The 24,345-nt window shown below is 33.7% G+C and overlaps 1 protein-coding gene across 1 annotated transcript; it reads left to right on the forward strand.

The window, feature by feature from the left end:
* Positions 1 to 4,105: 4,105 nt before the first annotated feature.
* On the forward strand, positions 4,106 to 10,798 carry LOC147410264 (GDSL esterase/lipase 5-like). Its single transcript, XM_086438841.1, has 5 exons — positions 4,106 to 4,423; positions 4,573 to 4,691; positions 5,081 to 5,311; positions 5,772 to 6,021; positions 10,529 to 10,798. Exons 1-5 carry the CDS (start codon positions 4,156 to 4,158, stop codon positions 10,765 to 10,767), a joined length of 1,107 nt encoding a protein of 368 aa, XP_086294967.1. The 5' UTR covers positions 4,106 to 4,155; the 3' UTR covers positions 10,768 to 10,798.
* Positions 10,799 to 24,345: the final 13,547 nt, after the last annotated feature.

A 24,345-nucleotide genomic window follows, 5' to 3' on the forward strand; every position in this document is an offset into this window, starting at 1 on the left:
ATAGCAACAAAAATTTCGACATACTCTCGCTGTTTTTGAAGATTTTTCTCCATTGTCCCTCACTTGTTCGTGGTTTCCACTCTCGTCATCTCCTATTGAATCTGCCATTAAAGAGTTCAAACTCTCTCCAAAAGGTATTTTATTTTTCTTGTTTTTAGAATTCTCTATGTACATTTTGTTGTGCTTGATTAAGGTCCTTTGTAAAACAAACGAAAATTACGTTTCTGTTGCTGCGGTTTCTATGAATCCCTCTATTTTTGTTGTTGTTGTTGTTGAAGAAGAAGAAGAGTTGGTGTTCTCTTTCCGATTGTTTTTGCTATTGTTGGTGGTATTTCTACTGGAGGCAGAGCCATTAACCTTCGAGAAAGAAAAATAGAGTCCCGTGATTTGGTTTCAAGTTTGAATGAAAAACATCTAAAATCAAATAAGTAGTTATTAATCATATATATATATATATATATATATATAATATATATATGGATTAGGATCCTTGTACACACATATCTACTTATATATCTACAACGTGTTTTGTCCTATACAAGTTAAAAGTTTCTGATTGAGCTGAGTTTTGGTGAAGATGATCTCTATGACGAGGAGATTATTCCCACCAAAAATCAGCTAATTCTAAAACTTCTAACCCTATATTTATGAGTTGAAGAATCGTGGACCGTCCATTTTTTGTAAATAACTTTTGATGAGGTTAAAAATTTTGGATTGAGCTGATTTTTGGTGAGGATGATCTCATCATAGAGATCATCATCACCAAAAATCAGCTCAATGCGTAACTTTTAGCCACTATGAGAAAAAACGTTGTAGATATATGGGTAGATATGTGTGTATACGGGAGCGGTTCAGCGGCCCTAAAGTCTACCCATTTTTGTGCCAAGTTTCGTGGATCATTGGATCTCAACGCATCCAACGGTCCAGATTTAACAAATCATTTTAACTTAAAACGAGTAGTAATTACGTTCAGCCCCCTGTTCATTTTTTATTTCTTTCAAAAAACCCCTCTCTTCTTCGAACTCCGTTATCCCAAATTACAGAGAGAGAGAGAGAGAGAGAGATTTAGGTAGATTTTATGAAGGTTGCCTTTGTTTATGAAGGTTTTAAGGCTTTAATTGGGTTATTGAAGAAAACCCACATCTTGAAAACTACACTGTGTAGTCCAGGAGGAGCAAAGGAAAATTTCAAATGAAATTTTAGGATTCTTATGCAGAGAATCAATGGATTTTCGAATGAAAAGAAGGAAAGGGAAAGAAATCAACGGTGCTTCAATGGCTAATGAAGCTTCGATCAGTGAATTGATAGGCCAATTTCGAAAGAAGAAGAAGATTTGGTCCCCCTTATTCTCTTGCTTCCTTGCTTCTTGGGGTGGATTTTTATATAGTTTTGATATGGGTGTGTCTGGTAAGAATCTAACAAACAGATATCTTTCTTTCTCTCTCTCTCTTCTATTTTTTAATTTTAATTTTAATTTTTCTTTTTGTTCTTGATTGTAGAATGGAATGTCTGTTGAACTTTGATGAGATTGTTTGTTGTAATTATAGGTGGAGTTTCTTCCAAAATCCTTTTCTGAAGAAATTCTTCCCTGAAACCCACGCTAGAGTGATAGGTGCCGGGTCGTTCGATCTAAAACTCGAGAGAGAGAGAGAGAGAAAGAGAGGGGTAGAGTTTCGAAGACGGCGAGATCTGACGGTCTTTCGAAATGTGATCTGAGAGACAGATCGACGACGATGGCGTCGGGGGTTTCTGTGTAAGAAGAGGGAGAGAAAGATTCGTGAATGAAGAAGAGGAGGGCTTTAATAAAGAAATGTTATATTGATTAGGGAGCCGATTGTAAAAACGTGATTTTTTACTTTAAAACCGTATTTTCTATCCGAACCGTGGGATACGTTGAGATCCAACGCTCCGAAAAGCTTGGTAAGAAACTTGTTAGACTTTAGGGCTGCCGAACCGCTCCCTATATATATATATATATGGGAAATGTTCAGCAACAAATATTTTGGCAAAACATTTTGGCAAAACATTTTTCAAAACATGGGTTAGAGGTTTTGGAATGGGCTGATTTTTGGTGAGGATGATCTCCTCACCGTAGAGATCATCCTCACAAAAATCAGCCCATTCCAAAACCTCTTACCCATGTTTTAAAAAATGTTTTGCCAAAATGTTTGTTGCTGAATGAGCCTATATATATATATATATATATATATATATATATATATATATATATCATGGGAAAGTTGGAATCAAACACAAGGAAGAAGAGAAGAAAGAGCTGATGAAAGGTGAGAACTTTTTTAAAAGAAATACAGAGGGGCGGGGGAGGTTAATCGCTTACCTCATTAACTCGTTCGAGATCCAAGATGACTCATTTGATATTTTGTAAATCTCGGCCATATCGACCTGTTTTGATACCGAAACCTTCTCAACGAGATACTGCGTTTTAAAATCATGGACTCTCACATGTTTTTCTAATTTTCAAAATCTTTGTCTGTTGAGTTAAATCTGTAAATTTCTTTAGATTTACCAAAGAAAAATCTAGACATACAAGACAAAGACTGCCTTTTTTGTCCTTTTTGCCATCGAACTAGTCAAATTGATTGTTAATTTTTTATTCAAAATCAGACGTGATCTTCAATGGGTTTTAGCTAAATTTGGAGATAAACATTGGATTCTTGATATTTTAGTGAATTCGTCTCAAAAGAGGACAAAAAATTGCTAGATTGAAAGAAGACTTGGGTTTTGATTCTCTATTGCAATGCCATTGGGGATGGCTCTTTGGTTGACTAAGTATTTGTTTGAAAAAATAAATAAAAAATAACAGGGTTTTTATTCGATTTTGAAGAAATCTTGAATTTGATTATGATTTTTTTTTTTTTTTTTTTGGTATATTTATGTAGATATAATGAATTTGGAAATTAACATTTAAACCAGATTTTGTTTTTCTATTTTTTTCTAAGTAATGATCCCATATTTTCTAATGGTGCTTCCACTATTGGGGTCAAATTAAACTATACTTACTTTTTCACTCATCTTTTCCCTTAAGTGGACACATCAGATTTTTTGTTCAATTTTCTTTTACAAATATCATATATAAATAAAATAAAATAAAATACTTTGAATTTATTTTGGTGTAATCTTATTAATATTTCAAATTATTTTGTATTTTGAGATTGTTGTTTAGATTTTTTCGATATGATATTTGCTTACGTATTCAGATAAATCAAAGTGTTATTTAAGTTGGTTCTATATGTTTTTCTATTAATTTAGTGAATTTTAGAAGTTAAGCTTGATGATTTTGTATTCTTCGATTTGGATATGATCTGTGTGTGTATGCGCGCGCGCATAAGAATGTGCTATTTGTACTTAATTCTATCAATTTTTTTTTTAAATCTGCGTTCTTCGAATTATTTTTGTCTACTTCTATTTCTAAAGTGTCCTTTACTAATTTATATCTTTTGTAAGAGTTTGAAGTCAATGGATTTTTGGAAAGAAAATCAAGATTTTAGTAAGAAGTTGAAGGTCATAAAGGACTGTGGTCACTGGTCAAGGAGTATGGCATCATTTTGAAAATATAGAAACAAAAATAGACCATCGAGTTGACTCGGAATTGAACTCGTTTGGCAGTAACTTGATCGAGTTGTGTGTGCCCAATGTTCCTTTTGAAAATACAGAAACAAAAATAGAGTCGTAGCATACTCAATCCACTACCTGATGTGAAATTTCGGAACCATTGATATATGCTTTCCACCATACACGGTTCTCTCGAGATACACTTTTTTATGGGGAAGTGCTTGTGTCTATCCCGAGGAGCACAGCGGGGTAATCGATTGAGTTTGTCACGTGGGGTAATCAGATTATCACAGTTCATAAAAATATAATTCCACACTATAAAATATTAAAAATAAAAAAACACTCTTACCATTCAATGAATTCCACGAATTCAATTCATGAAATGGCAATGCACCCTTGAATAGGGTATGATATATATTTATTTGATCATCCAAGTGGACTTGTGATTCATGAGTTGAATCTTTGAACATCCGAGTTGAATGGGTTTTGAGTTTTAGAAAGATCTATATAAATTAGACCATCCATAATTATTGACAAACTCTCAGAGAGAGAGAGAGAGAGAGAGAGAGGTTCATAAATATAATGGCAATCAGGTTAAGTCACAACCTTTTGTTGTTGTATGTTTTGCATCTCTATGCAGTCCTTCTAATCCCAACAACAGCAACTACCGGGGAACCGGAAAAACCAGTGGCCTTCTTCATCTTTGGGGACTCACTTTTAGACCCTGGAAACAACGTCTACATCAACACTACCAACGATTTCCGGGCAAATATCTGGCCGTATGGTGAAACATACTTCAAGTACCCCACTGGACGAGCTTGTGATGGTCGTCTTATCTGTGATTTCATTGGTAAGATTAACGTGCACATGTAAATTGTGATGTTTATAATCTGTCTTTTCTGGGGGAGGGGGTTAATCCCTGTGATCGGGAAGATGATGTTGCAAGACTCTGCAACATCATCTTTTTCACTTAAAATCATTTTATTTTTTTTATTGTAGCGGAATATGCAAAGTTGCCGTTGATTCCACCGTATAATAAACCTGGAGTTGAATTTAGTTATGGGGCCAACTTCGCATCTGGTGGAGCAGGAGCTCTTGTTGAAACTCATCAAGGATTTGTATGTACCTACCATTTTCATACCAAAATTACATCCAATGACGCTAGACATTACACTGTATCATAGCCCATCATCCCACTTGTTTGGGTCCACTAATTCTATTAATTTGAATCCCCAAATCATCACCTTAACCATCTCGCAGTATGGGCCTAGTGGCCATGTTTGAACCAGACCAAATATATATGGTCGATCAGAGCCAAATAAAATCCCCAAACCCCACGCAAGTTGCAGCAACAGATTCTTTTGTATAAGCCCTGCCCATGTTACAAGTATTCCCGTCTATAATTTTCTTTTATATACTATATCCTAAACATATAACCTACAAATTTCAAATTCATTAATCAACATGAACTTTATAAGGGTCTTTTTTTTAATTTTTTTTGTTTCAGGTAATCGATCTACACGCACAGCTAAGGAACTTCAAGAAGGTAGAGAGTTGGTTGATACAAAAATTAGGTCGTGTTGAAGCCAAGAAAACCATATCGAGAGCTGTTTATTTGTTTAGCATTGGAAGCAATGACTACGTGATCCCTTGGTTAAGGAACTCAACTGTACTAGAGAACTACTCCCATACAGAATATGTAGGAATGGTGATTGGCAACTTGACTACTGTAATCAAAGTAAGTACTTTTGCTCTCATACCAAAGTGCAAAGCGCTATTTGCTCGAATTATATGTAGTATTTGTGAAACTCTTGACTACGGAATTGGCTTTCAATTCTCATCCATTATATAATGGGTTGACATGATCTTAACTAATTTTGTTATGTCTGAATCGCCATCTACTCATAGGTTATAATTACTTAATGTCCTTGTCCTTGCCTCTATTGTGGGATTCTCTGAACAACTCTCGACCAGGGAGTTGGCTTCAAATTTTATAGAGTCAGGACTAGGTTCACTTGGTCAATGTTGTTAGGCAAGAATAGAACACATTTCATTTTTCTTAGGTACACATGCATATCATGGAGGCGAGATTCTTTGGTCCCATAATATTAATGTGTTGCATTGATCATTGTGGTTGGTTTGGTTCATCATGTGGTTTTATGTGTCAATGTTTAATGCTAACATAGTTGGCTTGATAGGAAATTTACAAAAGTGGCGGCCGAAAATTTAGTTTTATTGGCTTGATACCCTTGGGTTGTGCACCGGCTATGAGAGTACTTCAAATGAAGGGTGGCTGCATTGAAGAATGCTCATCATTGGCAAAACTACACAATAAAGCTCTTTCAAAATGCCTCTACAAACTAGAAAATGAGTTACAAGGATTCAAATATTCACATTTCAAAACCTACAATTATATTAGCCAAGCAATGAATCACCCCACGGAATATGGTATGTTACTCTATAATATATCCTGTCTCATATTTTTTAATTCCTTTCGCTCTTTTAGAATTTTTATTAACTTTAAATTCAGATAATTTATCTAATGGAGTAAATCGGGAAGAGGATTAGAATAACACATGAAATTTAGGAAGTTTTGAGGCATGTAGTTTATTATGCTTCTTTATATATATACGTCTCCACTCCCCTTAAAAGTGAAGGTGTATTGCGGTTTCTTACAAATCTTCCTTCAATAATGAAACCTCAAATGTTGCTTCAATAAAAGATTTGGCAATGAATGCAAACAAACAGTTCTTATGTAAAAAGCAATCAATTTTCAATAAAAGATAAAATGGATAGGAATATTATTTAAAAAAAAAAAATGTAATATTGAATGTTAACGTCCCCTTGAGGTCTTGGACGTTAACATTACACACACACACACACACACATATATATATATATATATATACATTCGGCATCTAACATTAGGGAGCCAACTAAATTCTTGTGAGGATGATCTCTATGGTGAGATGATAATCCTCAATAAACAACAAAAAGAAAATTAGCTATATCTAAAACTTGTAACTCTTCAAAAACGGTTTAGAAATTGTGAATCATCGATTTTTTACCGAAAATTTGTAAACCACTTTTGATGGACTTGAAAGTTTCAAATTGGGCTGATTTTTTGCGAGGATGATCTTATCACCCTAGATCATCCTCACAAAGAATCAGCTCAATCCAAAACTCTTAAGCCACATAGAACAAGCGTGTTAGCCCGTTAACGTTGGTTACCAAACAACACCCTATATATATATGGGGATAGATCATTGACATATGTAAAAATAATTTCATAATAATAATTTTTCAAAATATGGGTTAGAAGTTTCAAATTGAGCTAATGTTTTGTGAGGATGGTCTCTATGATGAGAAGATCATATTAAAAAAATCAGTCCAAGCTAAATCTTCTAACCCTATCAAAAGTGATTTAGTAGACCATCAATTTTTTTTTTCCAATAATTTGTAAACCACTTTTGATGGACTAAGAAGTTTCATATTGAACTGATTTTTTGTGAGGATGATCTACTCATCATAGAGACCATCCTCACAAACAATCAGCTCAATTCGAAACTTCTAATCCATATTTTGAAAAACATTGTTTTTACATATGTCCCATGATCTGGTTCTTATATATATATATATATATATATATAAGGAGTGGTTCGGCAACCCTAAAGTTTGCCAAGTTTGGTGCCAAACATTTTTTGTAAATCACTTTTGATGGGGTTAGAAGTTTTGGAATAGGCTGATTTTTTTGTGAGGATGATCTCTACGGTGAAGAGATCATCCTCACAAAAAATCAGCTCATTTTGAAACTTCTAAGCCTAGTTTACAAGGTGAAGAATCGTGGACCGTCCAATTTTTGTAAATCACTTTTGATGAGGTTAGAAGTTTTGGAATAGGCTGATTTTTGGTGAGGATGATCTCTCATCATAGAGATCATCCTCACAAAAAATCAACTCATTCCAAAGCTTCTAACCCATATTTTGAAAAATGTTTAGCACCAAACTTGGCAAACTTTAGGGCTGCTGAACTGTCCCCATATATATATATATATATATATATATATATATATATATATATATATGAGTGGGGTTCAACATCCAAAGTTTTGTCTTACATGGGCTAAAAGTTTTGGATTGGAATGATTTTTTGTGAGGATGATCTACTTACCATAGTGAAATTCCTCACAAAAAATCAGCCCATTATATTTGTTGTGGACTGTTTGGATACAAAGTTAAAAGTTTAAAAAAAAAAAATATATATATATATATATATATATATATATATATATATAGAGAGAGAGAGAGAGAGGGTCAGGATCAAGGGACATATGTAAAAACAATGTAACATTAATAAAATTTTAAAATATGGGTTAGAAGTTTTGGATTGAGCTGATTTTTTTGAGGATGATCTCTATGATGGGAAGATCGTCCAGAAAAAAAATTAATCCATTCTGAAACTTCTAACCCCATTAAAAGTGATTTAGAATGTGGACCGTTGATTTTTTGCCATTTTTTGCCAATAATTTGTAGATCACTTTTGATGGATTTTGAATTTTCAGATTAACCTGATTTTTTTCTGAGGATGATCTTCTCATCATAGTGACCATCCTCGCAAAAAATCAGCTCAATCCAAAACCTCTACCCATATTTTGAAAAATCATTGTTTTCACATATGTTTTTACATATGGCCCATGAACCGCCCCCATATATATGGGTCAGGTTCAAGGGCCATATGAGAAAACATATGTAAAAACTTTCGTTTTTAATAAAATTTTAAAATATGGGTTAGAAATTTTGGATTGAGCTGATTTTTTGTGAGGATGATCTCTATGATGGGAAGATCATCCAAAAAAAAAATCAGCCCAATCTAAAACTTCTAACCTCATTAAAAGTGATTTAGAATGTGGACCGTCGATTTTTTACCAATTTTTATCACTAATTTGTAAATCACTTTTGATGGATTTAGAAGTTTCTGATTGAGCTGATTTTTTGTGAGGATGATCTTTTCTTCATAGTGACCATCCTTGCAAAAAATTAGCTCAATCCAAAACCTCTAACTCTTATTTTGAAAAACGAAAGTTTTTTCACATGTTTTCTCATATGGCTCTTGAACCGCCCCCATATATATATATATATGGGAAATGTTCAGCACCCTAAGTTTTACCACACACTTTAACAAACGTTTTTTGTCCTACATGGGTTAGAAGTTTTGGAATGAGCTGATTTTTGGTGAGGATGATCTCTATGATTAGAAGATCATCCTCCCCAAAAATCAGCCCATTCCGAAATGTTTAGCCCTATGTTTACACGTTGAAAAATCGTGGACCGTCCATTTTTTGTAAATCAATTTTGATGGGGTTAGAAGTTTTGGAATGAGCTGATTTTTGGTGAGGATGATCTCCTCACCATAGAGATCATCCTCACCAAAAATCAGCTCATTCCGAAACTTCTAACCCATGTAAGACAAAACGCGTTTGTTAAAGTGTGTGGTAAAACTAAGGGTGGCGAACGGGACCCTATATATATATATAGGGAAATGTTCAACACGCTAAGCTTTACCCTACACTTTAACAAACGTGTTTTGTCCTACATGGGTTAGAAGTTTTGGAATGGACTGATTTTTGGTGAAGATGATCTCTATGATTAGAAGATCATCCTCACCAAAAATCAGCCCATTCTGAAATTTTTAGCCCCATGTTTACAAGTTGAAAAATCGTGGACCGTCCATTTTTTGTAAACCATTTTTGATGGGGTTAGAAGTTTTGGAATGAGCTAATTTTTGATGAGGATGATCTCCTCACCATAGAGATCATCCTCACCAAAAATCAGCCCATTCAAAACTTCTAACCCATGTAGGACAAAACACGTTTGTTAAAGTGTAGGATAAAGCTTAGGGTGGGGAACGGGACCCATATATATATATATATATATGAACAGCGTTATTACGACCCCTATTACGACTCATATTGCAATACACCATTTTGTCTTATATGGGAAAAAATGTTTGGAATGGGCTGATTTTTTGTGACGATGATCTCTGTGATGAGAGGATCATCCTGGCAAAAAATCATCCAATTCCAAAGCTTCTAACCTCATCAAAATTGATTTACAAAAATTGGACGGTCTATAATTTTTCAACAAAAATTGGACAGTCTAGAAATTTCATAATGAGCTGATTTTTGGTAAGGATGATCTCCTCACCATAGAGATCATCCTCACAAAAAATCAGCCCATTCCAAACATTTTTGCCCATATAAGACAAAATGGTGTGTCGCAATATAAGTCGTAATAGGGGTCGTAAGAACCCGACCCTATATATATATATATATTATATATATATATATATATATATATATATATATATATATATATATATAGGTATATTCTTAAGTAAGTAGTTTTGGAAGAAAATATAAAGTAGTTTCGTTTTACTACTGTTTATCTTTTAAACTTTTAGAAAAGCAAAAAAAATGATAATAATAATAATAATTGATGTATTCAAAAGGGTTCTAATTAACATGTTAAAACTAAAAGTTGGTGTGGAAATCAATCTTTCTAAGTTAATTACCGGACCAAAACATTTGAACATTTTCTCTTCCCAATCGATTAATTTTTTGGGCCTATTAGACGTGTATCTTGGTCACTTGGGTCCCAAAAAATATATCTTAATTACATGATAAATTTGATAAAAATAGTGATAATATTTTAATTGTTGAGAATCCATAAGAAATTTTTTTTACCTTGAAAATTATTTGGACGTGAAATTTTGGATTGTAATCAATTTTCTTCTCCAAGATAATCAATTTCTTGGAAAAAAAAATTAATCAATCGCCTGCAAATTATATATATATATATATATATATATATATATAAATTAAGGGAAGTAATTTTTCTACAAATTTTCTTAGCAATCAAATCCATCTACTAAAGTTTTTTCTATGTTTTGGGTGAAGGTTTGAAGGAAGGAAAAAGTGCATGTTGTGGGACAGGACCATTTAGGGGAATCCTCAGTTGTGGAGGGAAGACAGCAGTTAAAGAGTATCAGTTATGTGATAACCCCAATGAGCATCTATTTTGGGACTCTGCTCATCCTACAGAAATAGCCTACCAATATATAGCAGAGAAAATGTGGAGTGGGACCCCTAATGTGGTGGGTTCTTACAATCTCAAGTATCTATTTGAGTCGAGTTGATTTGATCAACAAATATACTATTATCGATTTGTTTGTAGCACAAGTCGTTTTATCTTATATTATAAATAAATGAAAAATGTTGATTTTTATTATATGCATAGCATTTTTACCTTAAATTTAAGAGTGATTTAGACATACAACTCCAAGTTTTGGTGAATATTTGAGATGTGTTGGTCTTCTGGTATGGATCATTGTAAAATGACCTAAACTCTCTCTTATCTTCAATTATTCTTTAGTTTAAAACCCCTGTGATTTTTCATCCAAAATTTCATCATCTTGAAGTTATTCAATTCCTATGGTAAATTATTTTTAATTATTCAACTTATCTTCAATCCTTCATTTTTCAATCACAAGTTAGTCTTTTTGTAGAAAACCCTTGATTTTTTTACTACAAAAAGTCTATCTTGCCTCAAGGTTTGAAAATGAACTTTATTTTTTCACTCAAGGGGCTGAAGATAGCTGGTTTAGGGAATAAAACCTAATGGTTTTTGGCTAGATATTGAAGATGATTTTATAAAGCATAATCTACCGTTCCACCATTTTTAAACTTTAGTACTCAAAAAATTACTGTGTTTTTTTAATGACATAAAATAAGTATAACCTGTAATCTTTCGAAAGTGATTCATCAAAATGAACTTTTTAAAGGATTTTTTTTTTTTTGTCTTCAAGTAATTAACCTACACACACAACTAGGAACTTCAAGAAGGTAGAGAGTTGACTGATACAAAAATTATGTCATATCGAAATCAAGAAAACCATATCGAGAGTTGTTTATTTGCTTAGCATTAGAAGCAATGGTTACTTAAACCCTTGGTTAACTTACTCCAATGCACTAGATTACTACTTCCTAACAGAATATATATGAATGGTGATTGGCAACTTGACTAATGTAATCAAAGTACGTACTTTCGATCTAATATCAATGCGCTATTTACTCAAACGATGTATAATATTTGTGAGTAATTTTTTGTTTCTCCTCCAATGTCACTGAAATTGACCCCTAAGCTTGATCTCACTACACTTTTGACAATTAAGTCGATCTCAATTTTAGTAAAGTAACAAAATTCAAGGAAGATTTTTTTTTCACCTTTTTCTTCAAATCTCACCACTTATATGGTTGAGTTGACCCTAGTCTTAATTGATTTTTTTCATCTCACAATCACCTTCTACTAACAGGTTATATATGATTACTTAATGTCCTTATGATTTCTCTCTATTCTACCATTCTCAATGTAGACACCCCAATTTGCACGAACCCGTTAGGAAGATCCAAATTTCCTCGAGTTGATTCCGATTTAGAACTCAAGCTCTTTTGACGGACCCACATTGCCACTTGGCATCTTTATTCATGCATACATACATACATACATCATGTCATATAGTTTGCATGCTCAACCTTGTCCCTAACCCGTAACTATTCTCTATTCACCGCTCCATCACCCATACCATAACCAAGCTCCATTTCCTCCTCCAACCTAACCCAAGTCCATATCCTAAATCCAAAGTCAAGCCCATCTAAGCCCAAACCCAAATCCTAACCCAAATCCAAGCCCAACACCAAGCCCACTCCAACTCCATTCTCTCATCCCTACACAAGATGACACATGTTGATACTTCATAAGCTCCCAATACCCAATGTATCATCTAATTGGATGGTCAACTTTCCTTTTGAGAAAACTCAAGAATACCCTTCTCAAAAGGTTTAATCAAACCAAACAAGTTATTTGGTCTTTGGTAATAATCCATAAAGGTGAGAGAACTTTCCATTATACCCTCAAAAGGTGGGAATCTTCAAGTACATAAATGGAATTTTCCCATTGGTCCATTTAAAAATTATACTTCCACCATTGCTTTATTTGTTATTTACAAATGAACCAAGATCTACTTTTCACCTACCACTTCACCTTTACACATGTCATTCTCATATTCATCCTCCCAAAAGTACTTTTGTTCTCCCATTGGCCCATTTCAAAATTATACTTCCACCCTTGCTTTATTTGTTATTTACAAATGAACCAAGATCTACTTTTTACCTACCACTCCACCTTTACACATGTCACTCCCTTATTCACCCTCCCAAAAGTACTTTTGTTCTCTCACCTCTATTTATCAAAAAACCAAGGATCAAAGAATGCTTTTAGAGTTTCTTCACAAATGTCATCTTTACCCTCATACAAATGGAAATTCCAAAAAGAAACAACATAAACCTCATGTCCATTTTCATTATTTTTAGGGTTGGACCACTTTATCCCCAAAAGTTTTCCAAAAACTCTATAAATACCCTCATTTTCTAAAAACAACTCATGCTCTCAAGCCCCATCTCTCAACCTAAAACTCTACTAAATTCTCTACTCATCTCTTATCTCTCAACCCTCAACTACATCCTTCAACTCTCAAATTCATTACTCAAGCTCAAGTTATTTCAAGACTTCCAAAAGGGACAAGGTGGGACAATAGTTATTTATTTATTTTTTAACTTGCATCTTCTTCTTCTTCTATCCCTCTCATTTTTTATTTTTAGAAGCCTTTAGGATGTAATAGAGAACCCTCCTTCATCCCGAATAGATTGAACCTCAACCATAGGCATGGAATGTTTGAGGCTATTTGGTCGAAAGGATGGAGGTTGAAGCCCTTTTTTAACCCATTCTCATATCATGCATCATAATGTACACTATGCACACACATCACACATGTTGGCTATGATGAAGAAATGTGTAACTCTCTTGATGGGGTTAAAACACTAAGTTTCTAGCTAAACATGCATGCATTAAGGTTATAAATCTAAGAGAACTCCTTTCATGGAACTTCTCTAAAATTATAAACCAACATTTCAACTCATGCAAAAGTGTATTGACTCCATAGGATACCCTTTCTATAGGATATTCCTTATGTCCACACTAATATTAAATTCTCTTTTAATGAGGTACATACACACTATGTGCACCCACCCACTTCATGCATCTCATGCATTCTACTTGTTATTTTAATCTTTTTCAAAAATGGTCAAATCTAAAGGTAACCACCTTAGGTAGAGAGAATGGGGTGCTTAACACCTTCCCCATTCTCTTACCAAATTCACTTACTTAGATTTTAGATAGACCATACATTTTCCATGATTGAGAGTCACTACAATGCCATAAAAAAATGATTTTCAAAAGAATCGATTCGGGTGTCCATTCACACCCATTTACAAAAAAGAATGGTGGTGACTCCAAACAACGTAGCATTGAGGTTCAAAGTTGAACATTCTCATGTCTACACTCAAGATAACTCTTTGCTAGGTAGTTGGCTTCTAATCATATAGAGCCAGGACGTATTGAGTTCAATTAGTCTAGGTCATTAAGTATGATAGAACGCATTTCATTACTTGAAATGTGACATGCATATCATGGAGGCAATATCTTTTGGTCCCATAATTTTAATGTCTTGCATTCACCACTGTGGTTGGTTTGGTTCATCATGTGGTCGTCATGTGTCAATGTTTAATGTTAACATGGTTGGTCTGTCGAGAAATCTACAAGAGTGACACCCAAAAATTTAGTTTTATTGGCTTGATAGCTTTGGGTTCTCTACCAACTATGAGAGTACTTGACCCGAAGGGTGGCTGCATTAAAGAAACCCCAACATTAGCAATACTACATAGTAAAGCTCTATCAAAACACCTATACAAACTTGAAAAAGAGCCTAAAATCTACAATTGTATAAGCCAAGCAATGAATCATCCCACATAAGATGGTATGTTACATCTATTATATACATTGTCTCATATTTTATCCTTCGTTCTGCTCTTTTAGAATTTTCAATTTACTAATAAATTCAGATAATTTATGTAATGGAGTATAAGGGGAAGAAAGTTTTACCAATATAAAGCATAGAAAATGACCAAACCATCTCAATTTATTGAAGCTACTTTTACATTTGCCCAAATGCATTTGTTTTTGAAAACGTATGTATGCAATCCAAATTGGCCAAGCTTTATACCCATATTATACTTCAATCAGCCTAAACTATAGATTTGGTTGGGTAACCTAGATCCAAGTTTTAGTTGGGTCGACACTTGTGACAATGCAATGTTGTTGAGTCCACATGCCGATACAAATGAATAGACCTTTCCATGAAAGTAAATCTTTAATTTGACTGTTAGGAATGCAAATTAGACCATATTTTAGCTAACAAAAGTACAAAACGATATCAAGTGTTGTTTATCTTGGTTATTATTGAAAGTAACTGTTATAGATCATGATACCAAGGTCTTGAATACTAGAAAATCACATCAAAAAAAAAAAAAAAAAAAGACAACCTGATTGGTGAGTCATAGCCATTATAGGCAAGTTAAAAATAAAAATTTGTTAACCAACCAACTACACCAAAAAATCGATCTGTTGGAGTAATGGAGAACTATGAATATAATGGGGCTTAACTGAGGTATGACACACCCAAGAGTGGAGGAAAATATACACTCAACATCCAATCATACATGATTTTGATGCATAGGTTTCAAATGAGTGAATGCTTATAATGGGACAGGACAGGTGTTAAGAAAACATGTGCAATTGAAACAAGAAAACAATTCGAAAGACAAAGACAAGATGCAATCACACAAAGAAACACAAAAATTTTATGTGGTTCCCTCAAGATTGAGGTACGTCCATGGATCATATCGATTCCACTATGAAAAAAAAACTTGCAGTTACAGATTACACCATTTCACCAAAAAGAGACCTATAAACATCCTAGGAAATCTAACTAAGGTTTTACATAGTATTAGTGAAATTATTAAAATATCCTTGAGAAAATTTCAACCAACGTGAAGGTGTGGCTTAATTTACAGTACCTCCTTGTTGACCAATATTTTCAGGCTCCACAAACCATAACAACAAGACCCTTTGGAGGTGTAAACATCTGTGAAGGGACCAAGGCAGTAGCTGATTACAAGTTATGCAACAATGTCGATGATCACATATGGTGGGATTCGTTCCATCCAACAGAGAGGATCCACGAGCAATTCATGAAGACACTTTGTTTTTAATGGGGCCATATAGCCTAGAAATCCTCTTCTTCAATGTAGAGAAAGTCATCATTGAAGATATATAATAGATGAATTGAGGGAAGAACAAGTATACTAAAATATAAGAGATTTATTATAATTTACTTGTTTGAGGTACACTAAAATTATAAGCTTACTTATCCCCTTTGGATTTCATCTCTTTATCTATTATCTTGTAGTTCTTTAATGGGAATTCAAAGCCTAGAAGAAAACATCAGATTTGGCCCATGCAAAGCTTTTAGTCGAAAAACTTTAGGCCCATATGGCACATGTTATGAAAACCCTTCAATGTTCAAAATGATCAAGCATCTGGCTTGGTACAATTGTAATTATATGTCCAAATACTTACGAGTTAACCCTGGCTTCAAACAAATGTGGTTTTTCTTCGGCCCAACCCTTTGTCAGAACTGGGCTTGGCTAGAATATCAAACTTCTGGAAATATTGAATATCTAATAATCAAAGTGTAGGAATTCAAACCACTTGAGAGTCCTCTTGGCTATATACATAGAAGTTCATTTTCTTTTGCCTAGGATTGTCAACGGATGCTTATCAATTCGGATAAAACAATGCCTGAATCCGAATCCAAAATTTTACCTAATATCCAAATTCAAATTCGAATCCAACAAATGTTCTAAAACTCTATCCGAATTCGAATCTGATTATCCTATCGAATATCAGATAATATCTTATTAGAATTCGAATAATTTGTATATATATAAAATAAAATAAAATAAAAACATAATTTTTCCGTATCCAATTGATATTTCATTATTAAAAAAAAAAACTCATTATATGTTATATTATTTATATAATAAATAAATTTAATAAAATAATATATTGTATTATTTATATAATAAATTAATCAAATAAAATAATATATATTATATATTATTTTGAACCCGATTCGAAATGTTAATATCTTAATCCATATCCGATAAAGATTTGAATATATAAAAAATTTTGAATTTGAATCTGATTTTTCAAATTCGAATTCAAATCGGATTCGAATTTTCAACTATCCATTGACAACCCTACTTTTGCCCATGATGAATATTATTAATGATAATTTAGATATACTCCTCTAGGTCTTACTAAATATTAGAAATACCCCTTACTTTCTCAAACTAATAGCAGAATAAATCCTTGACTAAGGTCATCTAAAGAGACTAATAAATATGGCTTAAATAAACCCTTTTTAAAAATTTCTCCAGCACAATCATACCTCTTCAAAAAGAACTTATACCCATCCTCAGCCTCAAGATTCTCTCTTTTTCGGCTTTCAACCTTCAAACCTCAAACATAAGAATGGGTTCTATTTATTTATTATTACTTATCAAAACTCCAAGGAGCTGTGTCCAAATCATCCTAGTTTTAAAACTCAATTTTGACTTTTGTCTAGACACCGCCCACTAATTAAAATTCAAATATTTTCCATGCTAACTTCATTACTTGAGTTAACTCTGGAATTAAACTTGTTTCGAGTTGTGTGTGTACCTAACGTTCTTTTAAAAAAAAAAAATAGAATATATATATATATATAGGGGATGGTTCAGCAGCCCTAAAGTTTGCCAAGTTTGGTGCCAAACATTTTTCAAACTATGGGTTTGAAGCTTTGGAATGAGCTGATTTTTTGTTAGGATGATTTCTATGATGTGGAGATCATCCTCACCAAAAATCAGCCTAATCCAAAACTTCTAACCCCATCAACAGTGATTTACAAAAATTGGACGATCCACGATTCTTCAACTTGTAAACTAGGGTTAGAAGTTTCAAAATGAGCTGATTTTTTGTGAGGATGATCTCTTCACCGTAGAGATCATCCTCACAAAAAATCAGCTTATTCCAAAACTTCTAACTCCATCAAAAGTGATTTACAAAAATTGTTTGGCACAAACCTTGGCAAACTTTAGGGCTGCGGAACTGCTCCCATATATATATATATATATATAGGGAAATGTTCAGCAACAAACATTTTGGCAAAACATTTTTCAAAACATGGGTTAGAGGTTTTGGAATGAGCTGATTTTTGGTGAGGATGATCTCTACGGTGAGGAGATCATCATCACCAAAAATCAGCCCATTCCAAATCTTCTAACCCCATCAAAAATGGTTTACAAAAATGGACTGTCCACGATTTTTCAACTTATAAACTGGAGCTATAAGTTTTGGAATAGGCTGATTTTTAGTGATGATGATCTCCTCACCGTAGAGATCATCCTCACCAAAAATCAGCCCATTCCAAAACTTCTAACCTATGTTTTGAAAAATATTTTGCCAAAATGTTTGGTGCTGAACATTTCCCTATATATATATATATATATAGGGAAATGTTCAGCACCGTAAGTTTTACCACACACTTTAACAAACGTTTTTTGTCCTACATGGGTTAGAAGTTTTGGAATGGGCTGATTTTTTGTGAGGATGATCTCTATGATTAGAAGATCATCCTCCCCAAAAATCAGCCCATTCCGAGATGTTTAGCACCAATTTACACGTTGAAAAATCGTGGACCGTCCATTTTTTGTAAACCATTTTTGATGGGGTTAGAAGTTTTGGAATGAGCTGATTTTTGGTGAGGATGATCTCCTCACCATAGAGATCATCCTCACCAAAAATCAGCCCATTGCAAAACTTCTAACCCATGTAAGACAAAACGTGTTTGTTAAAGTGTGTGATAAAGCTTAGGGTACTGAACGGGACCTTATATATATATATATGGGTCCCGTTCAATGGCCAACAGTTTGGCAAACACTTTTCAAAACATGGGTTAGAGGTCTTGGAATGGGCTGATTTTTGGTGAGGATGATCTCTACGGTGAGGAGATCATCCTCACCAAAAATCAGCTCATTCCAAAACTTCTAGCCCCAGTTTACGAGTTGAAAAATCATGAACCGTCCATTTTTTGTAAATCATTTTTTATGGGGTTAGAAGTTTTGGAATGGGCTGATTTTTGGTGATGATGATCTCCTCACCGTAGAGATCATCCTCACCAAAAATCAGCCCATTCCAAGACCTCTAACCCATGTTTGCAAAAAATGTGTTTGCCAAATTGTTAGCCATTGAACGCTACCCTATATATACATATATATATATATATATATATATATATATATATATATAATATATATATATATATGGGTAGCGTTCAATGGCCAACAGTTTGGCAAACACATTTTTCAAAACATGGGTTAGAGGTCTTGGAATGGGCTTTTTTGGTGAGGATGATCTCTACAGTGAGGAGATCATCATCACCAAAAATCAGCCCATTCCAAAACTTCTAACCCCATTAAAAATGGTTTACAAAAAATAGACGGTTCACGATTTTTCAACTCGTAAACTGGGGTTAGAAGTTTTGGAATGAGCTGATTTTTGGTGAGGATGATCTCCTCACCATAGAGATCATCCTCACCAAAAATTATCTCATTCCAAGACCTCTAACCCATGTTGTGAAAAAGTGGTTGCCAAAATGTTTGCCAAACTGTTGGCCATTGAACGGGACCCTATATAATATATATATATATATGGGTCCGTTCAGCAACAAACATTTTGGCAAAAAACATTTTTCAAAACATGGGTTAGAGGTTTTGGAATGGGCTGATTTTTGGTGAGGATGATCTCTACGGTGAGGAGATCATCCTCACCAAAAATCAGCACATTCCAAAACTTCTAGCCCCAGTTTCCAAGTTGAAAAATCGTGGACCGTCCATTTTTTGTAAATCATTTTTGATAGGGTTATAAGTTTTGCAATGGGCTGATTTTTGGTGATGATGATCTCCTCACTGTAGAGATCATCCTCACCAAAAATCAGCCCATTCCAAAACCTCTAACCCATGTTTTGAAAAATATTTTGCCAAAATGTTTGTTGCTAAAACATTTCCCTATATATATATATATATATTATATATATATATAGGGAACGGTTCAGCAGCCCTAAAGTTTGCCAAGTTTGGTGCCAAACATTTTTCAAAATATGGGTTAGAAGCTTTGGAATGAGCTGATTTTTTGTGAGAATGATCTCTATGATGAGGAGATCATCCTCACCAAAAATCAGCCTATTCCAAAACTTCTAACCCCATCAAAAGTGAGTTACAAAAATTGGACGGTCCACGATTCTTCAACTTGTAAATTAGGGTTAGAAGTTTCAAAATGAGCTGATTTTTTGTGAGGATGATCTCTTCACCGTAGAGATCATCCTTACAAAAAATCAGCCTATTCCAAAACTTCTAACCCCATCAAAAGTGATTTACAAAAATGTTTGGCACCAAACTTGGCAAACTTTAGGGCTGCCGAACCGCTCCCATATATATATATATATATATATATATATATATATATATATTATATATATATATCTACATTGTAAAATATTAAGAAAAAAAATTTTATAATGATTTGAAATATTTTTTTTCTCATTCGATTTTTGAGAATTGGAACAGATTGGTACCCGTGTTTTTTTTTTTTTCTCTGGTTTTGCAGTCTAATTCTGCCTCCATTTATTTTGGAATTATATCCAAAATTGACGAGAACCAGAATCAAATTAAATATAATGATTATGGTTTTTTGTTCCTTAGGAATCAAACCGAAACCGACCCATTGACACCCCAAGTTACATGTTACAGATAATTTTGTGTTAAGTTGATGGCATGATGCCACATGTATTAAAAATGAAAGAGTGGTTGGAAAATGGGGAGAAATTTTTGGGGCAATTTTAAATGCTTGGATTTTACTTGCTTTTTCGATACAGGTGGCATCACGCCGTTGGTTCATCAACTTAGCACAAAATTTTCGTAGAAGGGGATTGACAAATGAGAATGCTCTTTTCCTATCCCATGTTTTTCAAGAGATATGTTAGAGAGTGGAAAAGTAATAACCTTATCCATTTGATAATATATTTGTTCATGAATTAGTTATTCTATAATAATATGAAGTCAGTCCCGCTTGACTTTCGTTGACTTGATCAAACCACTAAGTAAGTTTGTTTAATTTACGGTCTATAGTTTGAATGCCAAAATTACCCTTATAACACTTAAATTATTTAAATGCCCTTTATTTATTTGAAAAATCTGCCTATATTAATCTGGTCTACATTGTTGGATTGAATGCATTTAGATTACTCGATTATAAGGTAAAACTCTAACTTCATATTCTTTAAGGAGATGAAGTTTGGCTTTTTTCCATTATCGCACCTATTGAATCTAGAGTTATTGTTGGATTGTTGTCATGATTGTTATGGTTCTATTCGTTAGAATCATTGTTTCAAAACCTAACATTAAAGCTTTGATTTAGATTTAGATTTCAGGTTAGATCAAGTTAGAGATTCCCTATTTTGTCCAATGGGTGGAAGTTTGGACTCTCAAGATTTAATTTTTATAAAAAAATTAAATCAAAAAGTTGTTTTTGTTCTTTCTGTGCACGGGGGGGTTGAACTAATATTCATATTTACAGGAGGGGTTGTTACTAAATTATTTTTCTTCATTGTTTCATCTTTGTCCCTCGATTTTTTTTTCCAGTATTTTCCGTGTGAAGATTCTCAGCATTGAGGTTCAAAGAATGTTTTTGGATTGGGATGAAAAAGACAAGATTGGGATGAACATGTTGAAGTCATGTTGAAAAATACAATATTTAGTTGATAATGATGAAAATGATGAAATTTAGCTTCAAAAGAACAATATTTAGCTTTAGATCGATGAGAAATAGAATTGAGAACGGTTCTCATAACTATCATGTTTAGAGCGATTAGATCAAATGCATTTAGGTTGTTTAAATCAAAGGACATTTTTGTAAGTTCAACACATGATGGTATTTTTTATATTTTACCACCTCTATTAAGAGACTGGTGTTTTATTAATGGTTTGACCGAGTCAACGAAACTCCAGAGGGGTAGACCTCATCTTGCATTTAAGGCGTGAGTAACACCAATATCACCCATTTTGTAGGGAGGAGGGTGGGGAGATTACTAAAATACCCAGTAATATTTGATATAATAATATATGAAAGGGTTACCAACAGTTTTCTTTTTTTTAATATGCAAATTGTTTTTTCTTTTTTTTTTTTTTTTTTTTTTTTTCAGAGAATTTCCATCTCTTTCACCATTGATTCCTCCACCATATCATAAACCTGGAGTTGAATTTATTGATGGGGCCAACTTCACATCTGCTGGAGCAGGAGCTCTTATTGAAACAAATCAAGGATTCGTACATATTCTTCTGATGTAAAATTTTATCCAATGATCAAGAAATTATTATTATCAAGCATTGCTACATTGTATCATAGTCAGTCCCACTTATCTAAATTTCCACATGGAACCCTCGTTGGGCCTACTAACCCATAAAATTAAATCACCAACTCATCCAAATTGATGTACCAAAAATAATGTGCCATCTCGCAATTTCGGCCATATGGCCAAGTTTGGACTGGGCTAAGTAAGGTTTGGGCTGGGCTGACCTATGAATATCTTGATACTAATCGGGCTTCAAAACCTACCCCAATCCTGGCCTAGCCCATATATATGCTCTAGAAGGGCCTAACAAAAACATCTATCCCCAAGCCCTACCCAAGTTGGAAACTATTCAGGCCTATCTAAGAGAAGGATCAGGTTGAACAAATTTTGAACATAGTTTCTAAAATATAAGCCCGGCCCAACTTGCCAATGTCAAGTCTATTTAAGGTTTGGATCAATTTGAACCCAATTTCTAATATAATTTTCTTTTATATGTTACGCAAAACATGATCAATATCTCATCTCTATTACATTCAATTTATGAATATGTCGTTTCTTGGTTGTTTTCATTAGTTTTATAAAGCATAATCAATCTTAATACCATAGTGAATTTTTAATGACTCAAAAAAAAGAAAAAATTTGAATGTGTTTTTGAATCATACATGAAATAAATATAACCTATAATCATTTCGAATTTAATTATTCTACATGAACTTTATAAGAGTCCTTTTTTTTTTCTTTTTTTTCAGGTAATCAACCAACACACACAACTAAGGAACTTCTAGAAGGTATAATTGAAGCGAAGAAAATCATATCAAGAGCTGTGTATATGATTAGCATTGGAAACAATGATTACGCGACCCCCTTGGTTAACGAACTCCAATGTAATAGAATACTACTCCCGAACAAAATATGTAGGAATGGTGATTGGCAACTTGACTACTATAATCAAAGTAAGTACTTTTGATCTCCTGTCAAGGTGATATTTGCTCGAATTATATATTATATTGCAAGTTTTTTTTTCGATTGTTCTATAATATTATTAGAGTTGATCCCTAAGCGTGATCTTACTACATCTTCGACAATTAAGTCAATCTTAATTTTGGTAAAATAATAAGATTTAAAAGATTTTTTTTTATAAATCTTTACCTTCAACTCTCATCCATTACATAGTGGGTATGCCCTGGTTTTAATTGATTTTGTTAGCTCAGAATGTCCCTCTACTAATAGGTTATGATTACTTGATGTTCTTGTGCTCTATTTTGGCATTCTTAGGACAACTCTTGGCTAAGGAGTTGGCTTCCAATCGTACAAAGTCACGACTAAGTTCAATTGACCAAGGTCGTTGGATAGGAATAGAACACATTTCATTTATTGTGGGATAGGGCCATTTAGGAGAATCTCTAGTTGTGGAGGGAAGAAAGCAGTTAAAGAGTATCAGTTTTGTGATAACCCCAGTGAGCATCTATTTTGGGACAATGTTCATCCTACAGAAATAGTCTACCCATACATAGCAGAGAAAATGTGGAAGGGGACCCCTAATGTGGTGGGTTCTCACAATCTCAAGTATCTATTTGAGTCTATTTGATCTCATCAACCAATATATTGTGATTGATTTATCTATATGACTAGCTATTCTATCATATATTATGAATAAATGAATAAAATTGGTCTCTATCCTATGCATTTGGAAAGAAAGTACAAATTTTAGCACTAGAAATGGGCTTAGCCCATGATGAAACATGATCACCATTGGTGGGTGTCACATGGTACCTTGTCTCATAGATTTGGGGTCAACTAAACAAATCATGTTCTTCTATTCTACTTTGTCCAAAGACGAATCTTCTATAATTGGGAGTGAGGTCATATTTGCTTTTAATATCTCCAGTTATGTTCTTTTGGATCCTCTGAACCTCATTTGGAGTGAGGTCATATTTGCTTTCCAATTATGAAAAAATCGAAATAGTAAAGATAACACGATCTCACAAAACACAATGATTTACGTGATTCGGTAATGTGCCTACGTCCACAGAACAAAATAAGAACAATCACTAGTTTCTCATCTTTTTTACAATCCTAGAGATTTCTATTTATAATACCAAGAGATACCAAAACAGGTAAAGCTCACCAAAACAGAAACCCCTGCAAATAGGGGGAAAAAAATGAGACTTGATACATTCTCTCTGACCCATCAACCACACAGATAGACCCAAAAAAAGACAGTCTGATTGGTGATTCCTAGCCATTGTATGACCTATTTCATTATGGACTTAAAAATAAATGCTTTGTGACTATGGGCCAGTTCAAGGC

Source organism: Akebia trifoliata, chromosome 1 (assembly GCF_017979445.1).
Source record: "Akebia trifoliata isolate Shusen 1 chromosome 1, ASM1797944v1, whole genome shotgun sequence".
In the NCBI taxonomy this organism is placed as follows: domain Eukaryota; kingdom Viridiplantae; phylum Streptophyta; class Magnoliopsida; order Ranunculales; family Lardizabalaceae; genus Akebia; species Akebia trifoliata.